The sequence below is a fragment of the Myotis daubentonii genome, chromosome 4 (assembly GCF_963259705.1).
Source record: "Myotis daubentonii chromosome 4, mMyoDau2.1, whole genome shotgun sequence".
NCBI classification, from domain to species: domain Eukaryota; kingdom Metazoa; phylum Chordata; class Mammalia; order Chiroptera; family Vespertilionidae; genus Myotis; species Myotis daubentonii.
In genome coordinates, this window is record NC_081843.1 from 58524390 (window position 1) to 58548899 (window position 24510).

At 37.1% G+C, this 24510-nt stretch overlaps 1 protein-coding gene across 1 annotated transcript in view; it reads left to right on the top strand.

Moving 5' to 3' along the window:
* The window catches only part of ST8SIA4 (ST8 alpha-N-acetyl-neuraminide alpha-2,8-sialyltransferase 4), a 97718-nt gene that overhangs the window by 23410 nt on the left and 49798 nt on the right, over positions 1-24510 (top strand). Inside the window, exon 3 of the mRNA XM_059694018.1 lies at positions 1514-1771. Within this exon, the coding sequence (XP_059550001.1) occupies positions 1514-1771 (258 nt within the window). The remainder of the gene's footprint in view (positions 1-1513; positions 1772-24510) is intronic.

A 24510-nucleotide genomic window follows, 5' to 3' on the forward strand; every position in this document is an offset into this window, starting at 1 on the left:
ATGTATTACACTCTTTGTAGTTAGTTCCTGGTATAATTAAACCCACCCCAAAATATCTTCTGAACAGGACTCTTCAGTGTTTTGGTTCCCTCAATTTAATGGCAGCTACTCTTACCTCATTTGAATGATTATACTTAGATGGAAAGGCAATATTCCTCTTGCTGCTAGGATGGCTCTAATTTATAGTTGCATCTTTTGCTCACTGGGGTATTAGAAACATTGGGGAGGTCCCAATTACTGGATTTTCACATGGTTTAGATTTTAGTTCATTACCAGAGATTATCCTTTCCATCTTAACTTGCAATTTGGCTACATCATGCCTAACTTTGCCAATCTTTTAGTGCCTTGCTCAAAGGAACAAGCAACATATAAACACTTTTAAACCAATTCTTCAAGATTAACAGGTTTTTACATATAGATTATGACTCCCAAATTATTGCAGATAGCAGTTTTTATCAGGAGCTTTGCTATATTCATGCCAAGGTCACTATCTTTCCAGCCTACTGTATCTATATTTTCATTTTCCATCATCAAACTTACCATATGTATATATGTTTATGTGGCATCTCACATCTTTTATTAATTTCTTCATTAGTTATGGGTTAGGCTAAGCTTTCTTTCAAAAGGCCTTAAAATATAGTGGATTAATTAAACAAATTGAAAATTTATTTTTCTCTCCAATAGCTATGTTCATGATTCACGCGTGTACCATTTAAGAAAACAGACTACATGACCAAACTCAGCTGCACTGGGATTTGAAAACTTAGAAATGTTCTAGTTGACCATCTATGTGCTCAATTAAAACTTAGAGGATTCAAATACTAAAAGGAAGAAGGGGAGAAAGAACGCTAAGGAACAATTAGCTATCACTGCCATGCATGAGTCCAGTGTTTTATTTATCTTTTCATCAAATGTACCCATATTACTTCCTGGATCCTTGCGCTCAGAAGAAAGCTTTTATATACATATAGTGCTATAGTTTTAATTCTTCTTCAAATAATTTTAATATACACATAATTTGGGTAAACGTATATAAGTTCATTGGAGGGTTCAATTATTTTAATAGAGTTTATTAAGGTATAAGTCCAAACAATTTCATGTTATTTCTGTTCACCTTAAGGAGACAATGTTAAACAAAATAGATAACTATAGAACATTAATTAACACTAGTAGAATGTTAATTATGCAAAATCAAGTCATGACAATTGCATTTTATTTATTAAACTAATTTTTCTGTATATTTTGGTAGATGAGGGGCTTTGCCATTCCACAAATAGGTGCAGATACCCTGTTTATCTAGAAAATCATTAAGAAACTATGTGCAAATGATTTTTAAAACAGATACTCTATTTCCTATAGAATCCATTTAAATAATAGGTTGCTTTAATTACCAACTTACAATTTAAGATTAGTAGTTTACCAATTTACATTTCATTATATGGTACTTTGTAAGATATATCACCAGTTCTTTGATATGTTGTCATTAATAGAAAACTTTATATTTCAAATATAGGAAGAACATTCTTCGTTTCCTAGATGCAGAACGAGATGTCTCGGTGGTCAAGAGCAGTTTTAAGCCTGGTGATGTCATCCACTATGTGCTTGACAGGCGCCGGACACTAAATATTTCTCAGGATCTGCATAGCCTGCTCCCTGAAGTGTCACCGATGAAGAACCGCCGATTTAAGACCTGTGCAGTTGTGGGAAACTCTGGCATTCTGCTGGATAGTGAATGTGGAAAGGAGATTGACAGTCACAATTTTGTAATAAGGTGAGCTTTCTTTTTTTCCTAAAGATTTTAATTTATTCAAAGAAGTTTAATTTAGAAGTACAAAGCTGGCAGAAATGTTTAAACCTAACATTAATATTAAGGATTATTGAAAGCCCAAACAAATATTTATCTATTATATGTTTTTCTGTGTCACATCCAAATTTACATTTACCCTGAAATATAAAATTATTATATCATTGAAAGAAAAGATTCATACCAGCAATTTTTTAATCAAATGGCAATTTTATTATATTTAATACTATATAGGAAAATTTTTATTAATATTTATTCTTTATACTTATTAATTTAATATTAAATAATTCATGAGTATGAAAAATTAATTATATGTGTGAATGAATTAATTCACTTAGTTATATTCATAATTCACTTTAAAGGAACTATATTACAATACTTTATTTACAAACATTATGAACATTAATATGCAGTGATGTAATAGATGTAAGTTAAGTTTACTTTATACTGATAATTATTTAGCAGATTTCAAAAACATAATTTAACAAGTTTACATTTGATATATTTGGCCAAATTGTCTTCATTATTCTTTTATGTGGTGTTTGTGTTTGTTAGTATATTTTAAGTTTTGAGTTTTCACACATAATTAAACACTCCTGTTGGTTTGTCATTGATGGTAGACAGATATTTGATGAGTCATGTGCTTGGTTAACTTTTAATTAAATTAAGACAACAACAGTAGACATGGGATTGTGTTGGTATCATAAATATTAGTACTTTTTAATTCCCAGTTTATATATATGAACAGAATTTTTTTGCTTGTTTAGTTTTTTAGGAAATTCACTGAATAAATGAAATATGTATACCAAAATGTGAAACAGAGCAATATAATCCTATATAATAAAAGGCTAATATGCAAACCGACTGAATGGTGGAACAACTGGTTGCTATGACACGCACTGACCACCAGGAGGCAGACACTCAATGCAGGAGCTGTCCCCTGGTGGTCAGTGTGCTCAGCCAGAGCCGGGCTCAAGGCTGTCGGGCACATTGGTGGTGTCAGGAGCCTCTCCCGCTTCCACGTCAGTCAGACATCCTCCGAGGACTCCTGACTGTGAGAGGTCGCAGGCCAGGCTGAGGGACTCCCCACCCTGAGTGCATGAATTTCATGCCCCAGGCCGCTAGTGATAAAAAAGTATGCTGACTTGCCATGTTGACAAATAAACTGAAGCCTTGAATATGCCTTTATTGTGCCTTCCATTTTCCCATTCTTTATTGTTCCCATCTTCCCTTTAGCCTAGACCACTTTCTTCTAAGTGTCCCCTTTTTTCTTTTGTTTCTCAGTTCCTGCCATGCTTGACAAATTCCCTCCTAATTTCCTCTTGGTTCATATTTTTCCCCCTAAAAATATAAGAATAGCAATGAGAGATAGTTAAAATATCCATTTAAATATATCCACATTCATATAAGTAAATCTTTGCTGCTCAAATCACAGTTCTCAACTACCAGCATCGACATCACCTGGAAGCTTGTTAGAAACACAGAATCTCTGAACTTGTACTGGAGCTACTGCGTCCGCATGAGCATTGAGCAGAGTGCTCAGGTGATTTTTATGTGCATTAAGGTTTGGGTTGTACTGAACAGCTCAATATGCCTGGACAATGCTCTAGGCAAGCTGACCTCTCCAACAAATGTACTTATTTGTCCTGTGTCTTAATGATCTAGTCCCAAAATTGGTACATGGTATATGTTATTTATTTATTAAATTAAAGAAGTAATGTAGGATTTGAAAAAATTTTGATTCTTGTTCATGTATTATCTTAGATTTAACAACACTGAATTCCAAATTTAACATGTAAGTAAAGTTCATTTAAACCCTTACAATGAAAAATAGAATACAGGAATATGAAGAGTAGTTTAATAAAATGTCCTAGATATTAAGGATCAGAAAATTGGGTTCCTGACAATTACTAGAAACATAATATTGGACAAATGTCTTAAGATTCTAAACATCATTACTTCCACTCTCTAGTGGTATTAATAACAATATACCTATTATTTCAAAGTGTTTTTCTAAGATTCAGATGGAAAAATATAGTAAATAAATGCATAAACTGTAAAGTTAATAATGATTGATACTAAAGCACATCTTGTTTGAATTGAATGTTGTAGTTAAAAATTAAATTTGTCACTGCATTTCCTAGTAGCAATGTCCATGGACTAGAAATAGAAATTCTCATTGTCTGATATAAACAAAGGACAAACTTTCCCCATATTTATCAGATATGTGTATAGTTGCTGCTGAATAATATGAAATGCAGACACAGGAACACTGCTCAAACAGATAGGAGTATCTATAAAATCCAAATACATAAAATTGGAAATAGTTGTAGTGAATGTATATATTTCTTCAGGAAACTAAAGAAATAAGATACAGGTTTTACTTTATGATGATGTAGCTTCCTAAGAGAAGAGATGATAAGTTTCACAAAAGAAAAAGATGGAGGAATTGACTTGCCTTGATTGATATAATGTGGTTTTATAATTCAATCAAATTTCATTCTCCACTAGTGGATAATTTACAGCAAACTTTAAATCATCCTCTTGATCTTCTATGAATGCCTACTCTCTTATATCAAAATAGACTCTTTTCTGGGAGAGAGAAAAAAATGCCTGCTTTTCTGTGTGTTCACAAAATGGCTTATTCAGCCACTCTCAGAATATGTTTGTTCTTAACTCAAATGTTTTAACTGAAAACAGCTAATTTTCTGGTAGGGATCCAAGTTCAGGGAATTATAAAGATTTTTAAAAATTCTTATTGATTAGAAAAGGTAATTTATACTTTAGGGATAACAACATTGGTTATGTGATATTGCTGCATATATTTTCTACCTTATTTTTACTTAATATATTATTCATATTTTTCAGTGAAATTTTAACATTTCTTTAATTTTCCTTGTGATAGATATTAATTTTAAACTATAGGTAGAAATTAGAATTTTTATTTTATTCTTATTATTTATGATTTGAAAAATTTAATAGTGTGGTGATTATGGGGGTGGAAGGGAATGGATGGAGGTGGTAGAGGACATAGAGGGTATAAAAGGCTATGAAAAAATATAACAGAATAAAATTTAAAAAGTCATCGTCAAACTAAATATGGAATTTCTTATTTCTTGTGATATGAGGTAAGGCTCTAACTTTTTTCTTCCAACCTTGTCACTCACTCCTTGGATAAAGAGATTTTATTTACAGTAGATAATTTTTAAAATGGAAATGACAATGACTGATAAAGTATTTTAAGTTTTGAAACATTTTCTTAAAATGCTTATTCTTCTTTCTAAAACTAGAGTATTATAAACAGATACAGTTACTCTTCTATCAGTCCAGCAAGAACTTTAAAGTCCTGTATATTCAGTACAAAGTTGCAGTGATACTGGAACTCCTGTAAAATACTTTAAAAATGTAAATTGATTAAACTTTTCTAAAAATCAAGTGGATAATTTCAAACAAGTCTTAAAAATAGTATGTTTCTCTACTCAGTATTTTCAGTTCCAAGAACCTATGCAAATGTGTATAACTGTTTAAGTAGAAAGGCATTTTATAGTGCTTGACAAGAAAGGACAAGTAAATCATCATAGACCTGGATGATTAGTCATTCAACACTTGGAAAAGAGGAATCTAAGGCACAGGAACCAGTAAGCACAAAGACAAATGGTTTCCGTGGTCTCTGGATAAAGCAGAGTTTGTGACCATTCTATTATCACATTCATAATGAGCAACAGTGTGAAAGGGGAAATGGCAAGGGATTGGGGCTTAAATAAAGAAGGATTATTACACCATGTTAAAGGATTTACATGGTATTCTGTAGTTCAAGAAAGAACCTTAGAGTTTTTTGGTTTCTTGGCTTGTTTTTGTTGAGGTTTTGTTGCTGTTGCTATAAGCCAGGGAGGAACGAATTTGGAGGCACAGAAGAATGAACATATTTGCAGATGGAAGGACCATGTAATAAATAATCAAAGATAAGAAAGAGCGATCGATAAGGAAACTACTAGAAGAGGCAAAATATGATAAAATCCAAATCAGAGTACTTGGATAGAGTAAGGTGATAAACCAAGCTTATATGGTATGATTGATATTAATGTAAAATATTATAGAGACCATCCTTTCCTGACATCAAATGAGCATTGGTAAATGGGCAATTGATCTGTCCTTCCATAGATTTCAGAGTGTGGCTTCAGTTTTGAGTTTAAGGTATTTGTATCTTTCATCTATCAAACTCATATCTGTAAGTGAACATAGGCCCAAAATATGTACTCCAAAGCCAAATGCAGGTTCCAGTAACCATTGTTTCCAGTGATAGATAGCATTGCTTTGATCTTCCTTATAATTTATTAACTCCTTTGCTCTTTTATTTGCCTATTTTAGGAAGTAGAGATACAGAAATGGAGAGCAGTCTCTACATTGAGATGATCACAGTCTAGTGAAGGCGATAAAATAATGAACTAATAATGTGCAGATTGCTTTATTAGAGTTACGCAGAGAAGTAGGCACTGGTAACAAGGCACGAATGAGACTTAAGGGGATGGCCAAGAATGATTTCCTGAGAGAGACAGCACTTGAGTTGGGTAATGAAGGCCGAAGAGGCAAGTATAGAAAGGAAAAGAAAGCGTGAGACCTAGTCCACACTGAATCTATGATGTGCAAAGGGACCTGGGCCTGGGGACAAGTGGCTTTCCCAGGTCCAGACGTAGTGTCAGCTTGCGGGAATAAAGGGTTGTGTGGACACATGGAAGCAGGCTAGGTTGGAGAGGGAGGCTGGGAGACAGGTTCGTCCTTCCTAAGGGGGTTGGGCTTAATTTTGCATAAGGCCTGTGCAGCCGCTCAGTTTAGGAACGGCGTGACCCAATTTAAACTTCGAAAGACATCTAGGTGATAAATAAATTAGTGGAAGACAAACGTAGTAATACTAAAGAGTTTAAAAGTAAAAATAATGAATGACAAAGTAAGACAGTGACAGTGGGGATCACTTGGAAGCAAATTAGGAAAACCAATGAATGATACATGAATAGTAAAATAAATGGAAAGTGGAAATGATAATGAATATGAGTATGCTTCACTTTAAAATGTAACACTTTGGGGGGGGGGGCAACAGAAAATGAAGACTCCAAATAATATTCCATTATTTGGGTTTAAGGTATTTGTTATTCTTCATCTATCAAACTCATCTGTATGTGAACATAAGCCCCAAATATGTACTCCAAAGCCAAATGCAAAGGTTTCATCTGAGGTACTTAGGATTAGGCTAACAAACTGTATTTTTCCATAGAGAGTTTTGAATGACTTTCCCGAATGTACACAATAAGTTGGAGAAAGAAGCAACAACAGAGCTTTTTTTTTTCCCTCACCTACTCAAAGTCCAACACTTTATTTCCAAATTAAGATTCAAAATACTTATCTTTTTCAATTAGAAATAACAGTCAGCGTTATACTAGATCCACAGATTTTTAGTTTCATGTTTACTCTGAAACATGAAGACCAGTGAGATATTGTCTCAATTAGGGGACATTTCACATTTTGAGGACTTACCACAAAAGAAAGAAAAAGAATGTGTAGGCTAACAAAACCAATTGAACAACAAATAAAACCAGACACACACACACACACAAATATCACAACTATCTTAGGTGATGAATGTGTTAATCTTGTTCTGGCAATCATTTACAGTATATATCCGTATACCAAAACATCATGTTGTACACTTAAACTTACACAATATTATTTGTCAACTATATCACACTAAAACTGGGGGGAAAACAATTTTTAAAAAATCAAAGAAATAAAAAACCAAGCTGACTTTTTAGTGTTGAACAGTTTCTCCAGTTGTGGTCTATGGACCATCTGTGAGAATTTCTTTCTTTTATCACATACTTACTGTGTGTCAAAAGAATGTCTAAGTATTCTAAAGATAGCTAAGTGTGCAGGAGACTCGACCTTTTCTCTCTAGGGAGCTAACACCTCAACCAATCAGGTAGATGTGATTGCAAGTTTCAGCTTTTTCATTATATATTATATTCAATCTTAAGTGATTTGTTTGCTTCTCGAAACCCCAGATTCTTCATGTTTAATATGAAGAAAATAACCCCTACCTTTAATTTTAGAAATTAAATGAGATAATACATGTGAAAGGAGCTATTATAAACCCAAATATAAATTAGTTCTTAAAGAAATATAAAGTTTTCTTTTTCTGATGGCATAGGATTAATATTCATGCTAGGAAAATTGTATCTGTGACCTGGCTACACAGAAAATGTAAATATTTGCAGTTAAATGGCCATTGTTATTAAGCAGTGCATATGCTCCCATGAAGTATAAATGAAATGATACTTATTTGAGAGTTCAGAAACCTGGATCCCCTGCTGGCATTGCCGCTAAATATAGCTGTGCGACTTTGAACAATAAGGTAAACCATTTTGGGTTTCAATTTCCAGATATGCCAAATGCGGCAGTTGAACTAGATGGAGTCATAAATTCCTTTCTGTATCTGAAACTCCATGACTCTATTTTCCTCTGATTCAATAGGTACCTTTGGAATAAGTCCTGTCAACTTGCATTGTTGTTTAGATTGTTTTTCCTTCTGTTTGCCATGTTTTATAAATATATTTCCTCCTCATCAGTCAGCTTGTAGAAATAACATTTCCACTTCTTACTGCATCATCTGATCTGGCTGTTTGTTTCCGTGGGTCCCGGAGTACTGCCTTTTCTCATCATGTTTGCAGGCAACTGGTAAGACTTAAAATCAGGAAAGTATAACTTCTTAGCCAAAGAAAAATAAGGGTAATTTTTAATGATTCATACAGATTATTGAAAGGTCAGGAACTTGGAAAGTCACGGTCTGTTCAAAGTATGTAAAGAAACAGTAAATACAAGTGTTATCACAAGGATAGAGAAGTTATTTCACATCAACATCATTTACTATGTTGTTGACATTTCTCTGGAAGATAAGACCTCCCACTTCCCATATCTACTTCACTGGCAATCTCTGAAATTCTTGGAACCACAGAAAATAATATTTTCAGTATATAATTTGACTCATGCCATTATTGGAAACTTTTTTTAAATAATAGCAGTCAGTATGTTATTAAATATTAACAGTGATTGTCTTTTACAGGGAAACTTATAAGTGCTTTCTGTTGGAAAATTAGTTTAATTTCTGGTTTTGGTATCGATGTTTATGTGTGTGTGTATTTTTTCATGCAGTGAACACAAATAATGCTTTTAAATTGGGAATGATGAACAAAAATAGATACAGAGGCAGAGCAGCATCAAACAGACTGTCAAACTACAGCGGAAAGGCCGGTGAGGGTTGGGGGGAAGGGGTAAGAGATCAACCGAAGGACTTGTATGCATGCATATAAGCATAACCAATGGACACAAGACACTGGGGGTTAGGGGAGGCCGGGGGAAGGTCAAAGGGGGGGGAAGGAGACATATGTAATATTCTTTGAAATACTTTAAGCAATAAAACAAAATTTTTAAAAAAAACCTTAAATTAAAAAAAAGAATTATAAAGTCAAAAAAATAAATTGGGAATGAAAGTAACTTTAATTTTAAAAATTATGTTAAAATCTGGAGTATGGACGAGTAGGATGCTGTACTAGGAGTTAGGAGAATTGGACTCATATTTCAATTCTGACACTACCTGAGTGATCTTAAGCATTATATTTGTTTTTTAACAAATATAAAAAATTCACCGTTGTAGAGTTTTGTAGCCTGTAGTTTTGAGTATTCTCTCTTTAATGTGAGGTGTCTTGTTTATGGTGTGTGTGTGTGTGTGTGTGTGTGTGTGTGTGTGTGTGTGAGAGAGAGAGAGAGAGAGAGAGAGAGAGAGAGAGAGAAAGAGAGAGAGAGAGAGAGAGAGAGAGAGAGAGAGAGAGAGAGAGAGAGACTGTGTATTTTGGATAATCAAAATCACTTGATACCAAAATATTGTACAATAATTTTTGGATTTTTAATGTTTCAGATTTAAAGTTGGGTTCAACTCCCAGCTCTGAAGATTTGTAATCTGAAGCATTTTCCCACCTTATTTGTAAAATATGATTACTGATACTCAATTGTATGGCTATTCTTTAGGTTTGAATAACTTAAATATGTGTAGTATTTGGCATAAGGTAGGTAGTAACTATTAGCTTTCATAATGGTTAGCAAATTATATTGGACTGAACAACACAGCCTTGACACAAAAGCATAATGAGCCTATAAAGAATTGGGAGTAATATTTCTGCTGAGATTCATAAATTGTTTAGGAAAGATGTTCAACATTAGCATCCCAAAATTATTTTTGAGTACTACTTTGATCTTTTACATTAAGTGTATGTCACCTAAATATAATTATTAAAAATAAAAAAAATATTTATTTGAAGTTTAATAATGGAAGTGGTAGTTTCATTAATCTGTCGTTGCATTATTCAACAGATATTTCTTTCTTAAACAAACAATGAGCAAGCAGACACTAAATGCCAAGTTCTGAAGGACCTCAGGAGGGTTTTGGGATACAAAGATAAATTATGTGGTCTATCTCTCTTGGAATTTTCAGTCTGATGGAACAAACAGACATGTGTGAAGAAATAAGAAAATAGTACAATAGCAGTAATAATAAAGCTAGAAACAAAGTATTTCTACCAGGGAGACAGAAGAAATCCTATCTAATAATAGACAAACATGGTAATTGACTATACCTTTGCTATGCCACCCATTTTCTAATCAGTGAGATATGCAAATTAACAGCCAACAAAGATGGTGGTTTATTTGCATACGTAGGCATGATGCGGCGGAGCAAAGACTGAAGGCGGCTCCGGCCAGACCAGCGAAGGCTTGAAGGTGGCTCCGGCCGGATTGAAGGCCTGGGTCCCAGGTGCTGGAGGAAAACCGGTCCCGGCAGCCAGGGGAAGGGAAGGCCTATTGCACAAATCTTTTCGTGCAACAGGCCTCTAAATTATAAAATGAAAGAATTTACGTTTTAAGGCAGTTCCTTTTGGGAGAGGAAAAATAATTTCCTCTTGAGGACTGTCATATTTGTATGCACATACTTGCCTTTATTCTTTGTGCTTATCATCTTAGCAAAGTATAGTGTGGATGTGTTTTTCATGATGCTCTTTAGCCTCAATGATTGAGATCATTAATAAAAATCCTACCCAATTTCTTAACATGCCTTGCCCTTCATTTTAATTTTTAAAATTCTCCAGGCATGATCTTCTATATGTATTTAAGGAAACTATTAATATCTGAGAAGCTTAATTTTGTGCACTTTATATTAAAATATTTTTATCTATTCTTTAATTATCTAAGATATTCTTTAATTTCTTAAGTCTTGGACAATTGTAATGTACAATAGACTTTTAGGAATATTTCAATATTTTATGTGATGTTCAACAAAAGGCAGAACATTTATCTGGATTTAGCTAGAAGTGCAAGTTTCATTTTTACAAACCAAAAACCAAATCTGTAATCCTATCTAATAATAGACAAACATGGTAATTAACCTTACCTTTGCTACCATTGCCATTGGCTAATCAGCACAATATGCAAATTAACCGCCAACAAAGATGGCGGCTAATTTGCATACTGCAGGCAGGGCGGGACAACGGGAGCTGTCATCCAGGCCCCGTGTGCGACCCCAGGAGCCACCAGAAAGCCAGGCTGCAGGCAAGGCGGCCCCCCGGGACCCAGGAGTCGCCTTGCCTGTGGCCCGTGATCATGATCGGAAAGCCGGGCCACAGGCAAGGTGGCACCCCGAGACCCAGGAGCCACCTTGCCTGCCGCCCGTGATCATGATCATGATTGGAAAGCCGGGCTGCAGGCAAGGTGGCCCCCCAGGACCTAGGAGCCCATCAGCGAGGTCTGCAGGCGAAGCAGCGATCAAGCTATGAGGGCGAGGGTGGAAGGAGCTACAGGAGCAGCTCTGGCTGGAGACTGAAGACTCTGGCTGGAGCGAGGAGCAAAGGCTGAAGACTCCAGCCGCAGTGAAGACTGTGTCCAGAGCAAAGATGGAAGGTGGTGGCCAGAGTGAAGGTCTGGGTCCCAGGTGCCAGAGGACAACTGGTGCTGGCAGCCAGGGGAAAGAAGGTCTATTGCATGAATCTTCGTGCAACGGGCCTCCAGTACTTTAATAAAATAAAAGGAGGGAGGGACCCTGACAATTGAAGAATGCTAAACACTGTAGGTTTCCCCCCCACTTGCTATCCTTATCTGCCATCTTTTCTTACGGGTAAATTTTGACTTTTGAGTGTTTTAATAGATCAGGGTGTTTTTTTAAAATCAGATTTTAGAACTTCTCTAGTTTCCTAATTTGTTCTGAATGAGGATGGTTCTGCTTTCAGAAAACACTAGTCGCCTAAAATAGGTATGTCAGTGAAATCGTTTGTATTTCCTGCTTAATTTTAAATCCAGCTTGAAGGGATGATTTAAAAAATGATTTTTGGTCTATTTTAGTTAGCACCTATGGTTAAAATGCAGCTTAACACATGTTTGTTTTCCTTAGTTCAACTCTCAAAACACACACTGTATCGACTTTCTAATGGAACATCTTTAACATATTGAATAGAACTAACATTTAAAAATAAAGATTGAAGTTACTGTCCAGTGAATCAGAAGATTTAGTGCAGAGCTCACAAACTGACAGCCTGGGGGCCCATCCAGGTAGTAGATTTTGTTGTTGTTGTCTGGCATTGATCATCACTGTCCCATGAGAGGCTGCCCCCTTTAAATAGGGAAACAGATAAGCAAAATTACCCATTTTCCAGAGATATGTTACTCTCTGGTCCAGGGGCCTGCATGTTTTCAGACCTGCTCTAGAGCATTAGCGGTACGCCGAGAAGACTAGAGCGATCAAATACCATTGTAAATAGTTCTCATTTCTCATACACAGAATACACAGAGAAACTGTCGTTGATATTACTATGGCTACCTCTACTCATTTCATTAACTATATCAACTCTCTACAAGCAACTAGATATGACAGAATTTAATACATAGTAGAATAACTAAGTATTTTGAACACTACAATGGAAGCAATTAACAAAGAAATCATTGCAATAGATAATAGCCTTTGAGTTTTAACAATAGTTATGACATTTTTTCAGATAAGAGGCTAGAGTGTCCTGAAGGAGGTCATTTCAGGCAAATATATTATCCTATATAATAACAGCCTAATATGCTAAGTGTCCTGTTGACCTGTTGGCCGTTCAACCAATCAAAGTATAATACGCTAATGATATACAGTGGAGCCTTGACTTACGAGTTTAAATCGTTCCAAGACCAAGCTCGTTAAAGAGCTTGTTAACTCAAATTACTCTGTCAACTCAATGTAAAAAATCGGCCGAGAGACAGCTGGTATCTCAAAAAACTCGTTAGTCGGGACACTCGTAAGTCAAGGCCCCACTGTACTAAGGCTACTCAACTGCTTGCTATGTCGTGCAATGACCACAAGGGGGCAGACGCTCCGACCAGTAGGTTAGCTTGCTGCTGGGTTCTGGCCAATCAGGACTGAGCGAGATGGACTGGACACGCCTGAGCCCTCCCACGGTCCCTCCCTGGCTGGCCAACCTTCTGCATCTCTCCTCAGCCCTGATTGTACACTAGTGGGGTCCGTTGGCCTGGCCTGTGCCCTCTTACAATCCAGGACTCCTCGGGGGATGTCAGAGAGCTGGTTTTGGCCCTATCCTGCAGGCCAGGCCGAGGGACCACAATCTTGCACAAATTTGTGCACTGGGCCTCTAGTCATAAATAAAGGGACACAGATAAGTATGTGGAGTAGTCTGATGTCATTCATATGTAACATAAGTAATGGGGGTTGTATAGAGAAAATTCTGGAAAGTACGGGTAGGGACAAGTTATAAAGCTGTGAACTGACATCACTGAAGATTTTTGGTTAGGACAGTAACATTATCAAATGTCCATTTTAATAAGATGATACCATCCTTGAAACAGAATGAAATGTTGGAGTACTTGTATTAAAGAACTGGTTAGAGCAATATTTTCCAAGATGCATAATAAAGATGCATAGTAAGATTATGTGCAAGAAAATTATGTGCAAGAAATCTTTCATTTTCTATTTAATCCATTCTGTTCTTTATCATTTATTTAAAATTGCTGATAAATGACCCCAACTTTAATTAATGCCACCTATGGGTTTAGCTAATAGTTTGAAAAATAATTAAGAAATTATTATAATGATAGTTCAAAGAAATATGGTGTTGCCTATCAATAGAAATAAAGAATATATTCAGGATAAATATATCGATTTGGATAAATATTCTAAGAGGAATTTTTAGCACTTTGTAATAAATCCAATATGGAAGATTAAATAATTATAGATATCAAGACCTTTCAACCAAGTCCAAAATGTGACTTTCTACTGAAAGATGGCATGAGAAAGATTCACTTAGAATAAATATGATGCCTTGGCCTACCTTATGATAACAAAAAATAAAGCATTTATTTTATCCATGATATGATACTTTTCTGAATGCTTGATTGGTATCAGAATGCCTAAGTCTTCTGGGCATTAAACTTACTGTCTTTCCAGAACCAAGTGTCAAATAAATCATATGTACTAAGTTAGAAGTCATTTCTCTACCTTAGATAGTATTTTTTAAAAGGTAAAAAGAAATCCTATATAATAAAAGGCTAATATGCAAATTGTCCCTTCAACCGGGAGTTCGACCATGGGGCAGGGTGGTGGGGCAGGGTGGCTGGCCAACAGCCCATGGCCCCTCCCCCTGGCTGGCCCTGCCCCCAATCACCCCCACCCTGATTGGGGCGGGCTGGCTGGACCCCACCTGTGCACGAATTCGTGCACTGGGCCTCTAGTATATTTACAATTTGACAAACAAGAAAATTAAATGTCAAGGCAATGGTACTGTGTGACCTGTTTTCTGGGTAATCACTAAAAGTTAGAAAACTCAGATGTTTCCTGCAAACAATGTGATGACCCCGTTGTACATAGTTTATTAACTCCATAAATTGGCAAAGAGAAAAAGTTATGGTTTCTCTGCCATGGTCTTCTGGCATGGATGATTAAAGTTTCAGCCATAATATTTCAGGAATTTTGTTTTATTTTTTTTTATTGCACATCAATTTTTAAGAACATAAACCCATGCTGATTCAGTTTTTCCCTCTATAAAACAGTAACCACTAACTACTCAGTAACTACCCAGAAACCACTGATCAATGGAGTAGTCTAGTTCCCTGATTATGACAAGAGAGCCTAAAAAATACATTCTTTCTTGGTTTCCTACCATCTTGCCTTACATATCCCAGTCATGGATTTTGCCAAGACTATGAATAAGAAATTTCTCACCAACAGTCAGAAATGACCCTTCACACCCTTCAGAAAAATTAAAATTATCCTACTTATTTAATTATAAAGGAAGGATTAAGAGGGTATGCTTAGTATTCATTCTATATGCTATTTCAAGGAACATGACATTTATAATAATTCATAATTTATTTTTTTGAAAAGTAAAACAATCACATGCAATTTCTTAATTATAATAAAGGATAAAATGAATAGCTCATATTTAAATTACTTTGAAAATCCATGTAGTATAACAATATGTTTTTCACAATGCTCATAAAGTTTATGAACTTTTATAAATATATTGTGAAGTTCCAGATAGAGAACAGCAGTTAAAGCTTTTACCTTAAAAATCACTTAGTGCACACAACTACACACTGATATCTAGAGGCTATGAGACCTAATTTTTAATGGAGAGAAATATATTTGCAGATTGTTATCCTTCTGATGTCTTATTTTTTCTTCTTGTGCTTCTCCTGTTATTCCTTTTACCCCTCCTCTATTTTTTATTTTCTTGAAAAATATGTGATGACTTGTAAGTCATCACACCACTCAAAATTAATTGGGACCAAAGGAAAAGAATAATAAATGCTAAGTTTGAGCTTGATTAAAAATGTGGACTCATACCCTACCTTGTTTGGCTCAGTGGGTAGAGCATCAGCCCTCAGACTGAAGGGTCTGGGGTTCAATTCTGGTCAAGGATACGTAACTCGGTCGCAGACTCCATCCCTGACCCATGTTGGGGGCTCATGCAGGAGGCAACCAATTGATGTGTCTCTCTCACATTGATGTTTCTCTGTCTCTCCCCTTCCATTCTCTCTAAAAATCAATGGAAAAATATCCTTGGGTAAAGAGTAACAAAAAAATGTGGACTCAGTGGAAAACTGACTACTAGTATAACCACCTTCCCTGATTTCCCCAACTCTTGCCTTTTCATATGCTAGAGTTAATCATGAGAGTCTAAGGCAGAGGCCTCTGGAGACAAATTTGTATCTTTAGCTAAATTCTTGGAATAATTCTTCACTTTTAGGCCTTACTTTTAATCCATTGCTTTATATCAGAGGAGATGCTTGTATTTTTATATCACATTTAAATTCATTGAAGTCACTAACAGTCCCCCAAGTACTCTCTTAATATTTTGAGATAGTTTCAGTATCCTCTCATTATGTTAAGATCTGAGTTCCAATACTAAAGCATATTTCCCCTTTCAGCAATACCACTTGCTCATATGTAGTTTTTCATAATGGGCACTTCTTATAAGAAATAAATCTCCAAAGACAGAGAAAAGATAAGAAAAATAAAAATGTATTTATTTCTAAATTAAACTCAATTGGTAGACTTTACTTCATATTCTCACCTAAGACAATTTCCTTCTTTTAGGGAAGAGAATATAGTATAATAATTTTGCTGTAGAATTTTTATTTGAATTCATGAGTGATTATGGAAGAGTGAGGAAGGATTGAACCTCTATCTTAGCCAACTAGACTTTCACACCAGACTTGTGAATCAATGAAATCAATGAGATGATAAAAGCCACCGCTATATCACATTCAAATGCAACTGAATTTGTGACCGAATTCTCTAAATTTGTTCTGTGGTCTAGTTCTTACTTTTCATTCACAGGGATTAACTGGTGCACAATACTTAAGAGCTTAAAACCTACCTCTACTACTTACAAGCTATGTCAACTTGTACAATTTACCACAACTCAGTTTCTGTCTCATGGGATCATTATGAGAGTTGCATATATCACATACAAAAGAAATAAAACAGTTTCTGTTTTATCATACTAAAAGATCTTTGCTACCTTATATGTAAACTATTTCAAAGTTCTAATTGTAGAGCCTAATTCCCTTGCATACATGTCATATTCTTCTCTTATTGGGGTGATACTGGTTAACAAAACTATACAGGTACACAATTCTACACCATATCATCTGTACACTGTATGGTGTGTTCATCACACCAAATCATTCTTCTTAAGTATACTAGGCCAAATTTATGAGCTCCTAAAGTTTTCACATTGCCTATTATATCAGATTTATTCAAGATGTTATGAAATCAACCATCAAATCAACCATTCTAACCCTAGTTAGTTTCCGGGGTGCCTAAATTCCAAAAAAAATGGTTTATTAAATGGCCTATAAATAATCTTTCTTTCCACACTGTTGCTCAGTAAGTTCTTCCTATTTGACATGCTCTTTAAATTGTTTGATTGCTTTTCTTTTGACTCTCACAATAGGTCGTAAGAGGAAAGAGCATGTAAAAATGATAAACATTAGCTAATATTTATTACTAACTCTAAGCAATCAATTCTGAGGATATTTAGATATTTTGTTCCTTTTTCCTCCCATTATCATTCCAATCAGTGTTAATAGATTCAATTATAGAAAAAGTTTGATCTCAGAGAGGTTATATAACACCTAGTATATGTGAGGTCACATAGATTGGAATGTGAAGACCAATGCCCACATAGCTACTAATTAAAAGATGGCTGAGGGCAGAAACTAAGCTAAATACCTGTTATTCCTTAAAGTGAGCCAAATTTGGATATTTTTAAATGCATATTTAACATTTTATTTGATTAAGCATAATATACCCATTTCTTGGCATCCCTTCCCCTTCAGCCCTCCAAAAAACTGTTATTAAATAATATGTGTGCAGGTGTAGCAGATTTGCCCAGTGATTCCATTTTGGTTTTGACTGAAATGTGGGAATGGCATAGTCTAACATATTCCTGAGTATTCAGATCTTTATATTTTAGAATGAGCTTGATTTTTTTTTCATTCTGTGATTTTCCTAGAAATAATATGACACTGTTCTTCCCAATCTTGCCAGTAATGTAAACAAATCTGGATTTGTGAAAAAGTTCCTTTCCTGTTTAGTCAGTTGTTTTCATGAAATGTGTCCTTAGTATTTATTTCTGTCAAGCTTAGGATTTTATTGATATTTTACCATCAAACATAAAGTGTGATGTGAACATTTTTGTGTTCCCCAACCATACTGAAAATGCAAATCTTCAACATAACATTTCATCTCTATTTCTTACACACTGTGTAAGAAATAGCATGCCAATTCACTTCATATTTCAAAATGACCTAAATTAGAGAGTTTACCCTTTTCCCAACATTTTGAAAAATTTTCCTCAAGAGATCTGAAGTATAAATATTATTTGCATATTTAATATACTCAAAGCCCCTTGTTTAATAACTGCTCAGGATTTGGGGAGTGTTTATGGCTAAGTTGTTTTATATAATATGCTTAAATCCTGGGAGTCTGAGACTGGAACCTGAAACTAAATGGTAAAGTACTCTTTCTCCTACAGGAAATTGGGGTGAATGATGAACATATAAACATTTCCTCTGACTCTGAAAGAAATCACATGTGTAAGTTATGTCATTTAAAACTTCCGTCCTGGAGTGATTCTAAAGTAGCTGTGCTTGTTCTTTTATATATACTACTAGTGGCCCGGTGCACGAAATTCGTGCACGGGAGGGTGTCCCTCAGCCAAGCCTTCACCCTCTCCAATCTCGGATCCTTTGGGGGATGTCGACTACTGGTTTAGGCCTGATCCCAGGATGTCCGACTGCTGGGATTGGGTCTAAACTGGCAGTTGGACATCCCTTTCACAATCCTGGACTGCTGTCTCCTAACCACTCACCTGTGTGCCTGCCTGATTGCCCCTAATTCATGCACGGGAGCGGGGAGTTCCTCAGCCTGGCCTGCACCCTCTCCAATTTGGGACCCCTCAGGGCTGCTGGCACCTAACTGCTCACCTGCCTGATGGCCTGATCCCTCTAACTGCTCTCCCCTGATGGTCTGATACCCTTAACTGCTCTCTCCTGCCTGCCTGATCACCTCTAACCGCCTCTGCCTCAGCCCTGCCACCATGGCTTTGTCCAGAAGGACGTCCGGAACCTCGTCTGGAAGATGTTCAGTCTAATTAGCATATTACCTTTTTATTAGTATAGATGCCACCTTGCCTAAAAATGCAGGTTGTTTGCAGGTTTTCCCATCATGGAAGGAGAGTCCACAGTAGCATCCTGGGTTCTGACCAGGGCTTATGCACTCGTGCTTTATCTCAGCAGATGAGATTCCTAGAAGACTCTTGTTTGTACCTTGAACATTTCTATTGATTTTGCCAAATCATCCTCCAAAAATGTTGAATCACTTTAAACTCCCACCAGCAACCATGCATGTGCCCTCTGTCCTACTTTGATGCCAGTATCATTGATTTCCCCCTAGAAGCTTCCCTCCCCTCAGCCGGGACTGCTTGGCACTTGAGCCAAACTCACTGTTCAGCCCGGGACTTGATTTCCCGAGATAGAATTATGGAGGAGGAAAAATAGTTTTCCTCTACCCTTCTGAGTTCTTAGCGGAGGCCCCTGTAATGAAAGACAGATTACCAAGAGAAAAACCAAAGTTCATTAACATGTGTACCTCATGTATATGTGGGAGATCCCAGGGAAAAATGAATAACTTCCCAAAGTAGCTTAGAATCCAGGTTTAAATACCTTCTTTCTAGGGAAAGGGGGCGGGATATGTAGGCCTCTTAGAGGAGAGTACATGATTTTTAGGAAAGATGTATGGGGGTGGGGGAGATAGTTTGTAACAAAGTTTGGATGTGATGTCAACTTCTAGTCTCCTGTCCTGTGACAGGAGTCAGTCTTCACTGGCTGATGGCACTTTTTCCATCAAGGGAACCTTTTGTGGGGTCCAATTTTAGGCAGATCAGGAGACTTAAGTGAAAACCTCTCCTTGCATTTGCTGTTTTTCAAGCATCTGCAGGTCAAGATCGTCAATATAACAACATGGCATATGTTGGGGTGGTCTGTTCTCTGGTCTTCAGAATAAACCCACAAAAGCTTGTTTCCTCTCTTAGATAATTTGCCACAGTAGCGTTATTCCCTGTAAACAGTATTCTGACCAGTATTCCGATCACTTCCTGGGAGTGATCATAACATACCCTGTGCTTGTAGAAAGGTGTGGGCCATATCACTAAATAATCAGGGTCTGTTTTCTCATCTTGTGGAAAAGGAGATAAAGTTATGATAGTTTATCTCCCTTTCCACAGGTTTCCTGCCGGTTTGTGTCTCTGGTGCAGCCCCAGTGGCCCCAGCGCCTCTGCGGCCTTGGGGTTATGGGCTGCTGGGTGCAGGTCACCCTGAGGGCTGTGTCTCTGCTCCTCCAACCCCAGCGCCAAGGCGGGGCTTGAGGCTGCTGGGTGCTGCACCCCCTGCAGAATGTGTCTCTGCTCCTCTGACCCCAGCACCGAGGCAGGGCTTGGGGCTACTGGCCGCAGGGACCCCTGAGGGCTGTGTCTCTGCTCCCCCAACCCCAGCGCTGAGGCGGGGCTTGGGGCCACTGCCTGCCGGGTCCCCTGAGGGCTGTGTTTCTGTTCCTCCTACCCCAGTGCTGAGGCAGGGGCTTGGAGTGGCTGGGTGCTGGTCCCATTCCGGGTTGTGTCTCTGCTACTCTGACCCCAGCGGCCCCAGCGCCTCTGGGGCCATGGGGCTTGGGGTTGCGGGCTGTGTCTCTGCTCCACAACCCCAGGGCGAGGCCGGGCTTGGGGCGGCTGGGTGCGGCCCCCCTGCGGCCTGTGTCTCTGCTCCCCCAACCCCATGGCTGAGGTGGGGCTTGGGGTTTCTGGATGCGGCCCCCTTGCGGCCTGTGTCTCTGCTCCCCCAACCCCAGCGGAGGTGGGGCTTGGGGTGGCTGGGTGCTAGCCCCCCTGCGGTCTGTGTCTCTGCTCCCCCAACCGCAGCGGAGGCGGGGCTTGGGGCTGCTGGGTGAGGCCCCCCTGCAGCCTGTGTCTCTGCTCCCCCAACCCACCGGCAGCGCTGACCAAACAGGCCCAGAGGCCCTCCACCAGCGGGTTGAGGCAGAACGCCTGCGTCCTCACCAGGCTTCCTCTGCCACTTGGAGCCTATGTATGCAAATTAGCCACCATCTTGGCTGGCAGTTAATTTGCATATCGTGCTAATTAGCCAATGGGAAGGGTAGCGGTTGCACGCCAATTACCATGTTTCTCTTTTATTAGATAGGATGGCCTAGGACCGTGGTTCTCAACCTGTGGGTCGCGACCCCTTTGGCAGTCGAACTTTCACAGGGGTCGCCTAAGACCATCCTGCATATCAGATATTTACATTACAATTCATAAATGTAGCAACATTACAGTTATGAAGTAGCAACGAAAATAATTTTATGGTTGGGTCACCACATGAGGAACTGTATTTAAAGGGCCAGACGGTTGAGAACCACTGGCCTAGGACATATTTCTTAACCACTTTGACCTTAGTTTCTCATCTTCAAAGTGGAGTTAATCCTACTTACCTCAAAGTGTTGGGAAAAGTATTGGTTTCAAGTCAATTGGGGGCCTAATACCCTCACCTTAAGAAAGTCAGAAAGACTGATAGATTGCACGTTTCACCATCTCCTAGCAATTTTGAGGGGGTAACCACAAAACCTAAAACACCCAGGTAACAGAGAGTGTTTATTCTCTTGGTTCTTCAAGCTCAAAAGTAAGATGAGAGTAGATAGGAACCATAAGCTTCCTCTGGGAGCAGAAAAGAGAAGAGGCTATCTCCCTTTCCTGGTTGGTTGACAAATGTGGTTCCATTGGTAACAATGGTTTGGGCTAAGGGATTTTAATGCTAGTACAGAGAAACACACAGTGGAGTTGGTGTTGGTCAAAAGAGACATTAACTAGTAGTGAGGAAGAATATAATTTATTCTGCAGTACACTCAGTTTTGTTTTCTTCTCACTTAATCTATGTTATATGTGTAAAGAAGTAATTAACAACCTTCTATATCACAGTGCATGCTGTTTTACCTCAGTATTGTGGATGACTAGTCCTGTAGGTAGCACAGATGTATAAGATGCACCATGGAATGATTAAAGACGTGGCTAAATCAATGAGAATTATCTTACTGATATTACTAATAATAACCAAAAATATTGTATTTTGGCCAGGTTATATCACTGTAAAAAATTACTATCAAATAGTAAGATAGCTGGAAGAGTTCTGAACATATGGTGCAGTATTTTCAGAGTGAACTCTCAAAAGAACTGTTGAGCTATTGAGAAAAGAACTTCTCAGTTGCTTAGACTGTTGAACTATAACATAAGGAGAGTGCAGGGAATATCAATAAATATAAGAGATATGTCTTCCTAGGGAATTCTGTGATCTTGAGTTATTATACATGAAATAAGCATTTCTTTCCTTATAAATTAAATGAATTAAAATTAAAGTGAACGTTAAAAATTACATAGCCTTGAAATAAACAAAAGTATCTTCAATTCTGCATAGAAGGAATGTTGAAAGGCAATCACATCTAGTGTGAGATCATAGAAGAAATTTCAGAGGTCTAAATTACAAGAGGACCTAGCTGCATCTCTTCAGGATTTTCAGCAATGATGGGAAATAAATAGAAAATTAGGCAGCTTAGAATAAACAGGGAGTTTGGATAATGTATATATATCTTCAGGTTTTTAAAATGTCTGAAACTAGTTGGACAGTTAAAATTTAATTTGGCTAAAGAAATAGAGCTTAAATATATTAAATATTCTTATGCACTTAGTACTTTTGACTCACAAAATCCATCGTTTATAAGTTGTCCACTCTTCAATTTTATGAGATTAAGAATAACATCTAAAATAATGTGTTACTTCATAAATGCTTGCTACACATTCTGGGCACTTTTGAATATTGTGATCCCTATGATTTAAAGAAAGGAAGATGAAGTACATGTGATTGGAAATCTATTCATAATCTTGCTCAATCAGCAGTATTGCTACTAGTATCGGTATGTGGTTCGCAACAAGCCTACTGAATTGCTGGAGTACAACACAGCTGGTTGCTTATTCTGGCTTGCTTAATGCTTGCCCTGATTATGTAGCGTTCAGCTAAATATATGACTAAATATCTGACTCAACCATAGAGTACTTAATTTACTGGCCACATGTGAGCATGATGTTAATCTTTCCTTCCAATGAAAAATTAGACATAGTCACCCCAAGGAAAATGAACCTGTCGAACTCCTGGAGCCAGCATAGATTGTATTTTACTATGTGTCCTTCTGTCATGCTATTTCCATCCCCCGCAAAGCTTGGTTGGGCTGTGCTTAAGACATAAAAACTTTACAATAAAACTCATGTGGATGAATTACTCTTTGATCTCTTTGTTCCCTTTTGTTAGCACCACAGTCATTTAACATTCCTTGATTGCATCAACTATGTTGTTTTGTTTCCTGGATCAACCCTATTCTCCAGAAATGTTCTTCGGTTAGTTTCCTTTGCCTCCAAGGTGGAAAGTACCTGATTTTCAATATCCAACTTTATGGATGAATGTCTTTCTAGCTCTGAAATTATACCTGGCCAGATTATCATGTTTCAGAAAAAGTGGGTGTTAGAAAACTTGGGGTGGAATAGCTTTTAAATATGTGATAAGAAAAAGTAATGAAAAGCATAAAGTAATTAAGTGATTTTTTTTTTCCTGAGAAGATAATTCAGTAGAATGTTATTTTTATTCTCGTAAACTGGGTTGGCTTGGATAATTTTTATAAGTGTAGAGAAAGTGAAGTATAGGTATTGTTTTTCTATAGTGGGAATCCTCTGAAAAGAATTGCTGAGGAATTGTTGTAGCAGGAAGATATATTTGATGCTATCTTTCCTGACAGGAACATGTTAACTGTAATATAGACAAGCATTGCCTATTTTTTATCTATGGAAGTAGAAGTATCTGTAATAAAGATAATAAGAGCACATTTTCCCCCACAGTGTCTAAATTCATCTTATAATCTGCTTGCTTAGAATTTTAGATTATTTTTAAAGCTGGTGTGGAGTACATTTTAGGACCTCAAACTTCACCATGTCCTCGGTCTTCCATGAGTTCCATTGTAAGATGCTCACTTTGGTTTCTGCTCACATGTAGCTGTTCTTTTCCAGGGCAATCCCATCCATAACATTCTGACTGTGGTGGGGATGAATAGTGTCTAATATCAAATAGTGCATGGATCATGGATAGAGACAAAAATACCCTCTCATAATATAGTGGGTGTATTTAAATATGCATAACTTGAAAATATTCTTTCTAAATAATATGACGTATCAATTTTTATTTGTTTTATCTCAGTAGCTCATCTTTGATAACAGACTTTGCTTAATTGTGTAAGATGAAAGATATTTGTTGTGATAGCTAAGTGTTTTTAGAAATCTAAGAAGTAATAATGCATATTAATTAAAAGAGATAAGAAAGGATACATAAGCCAGTATTTTTAATGGCAGAGCACACACTTTACTCTTTAATTAAATTTATCTGGCTTAAGAATTTAATGAATATGGCTAAATGCATAAAGAAGAGAAATGTGAGAAATTTTCATAATGCAGTCAAATCTGTAAAATGCAGAA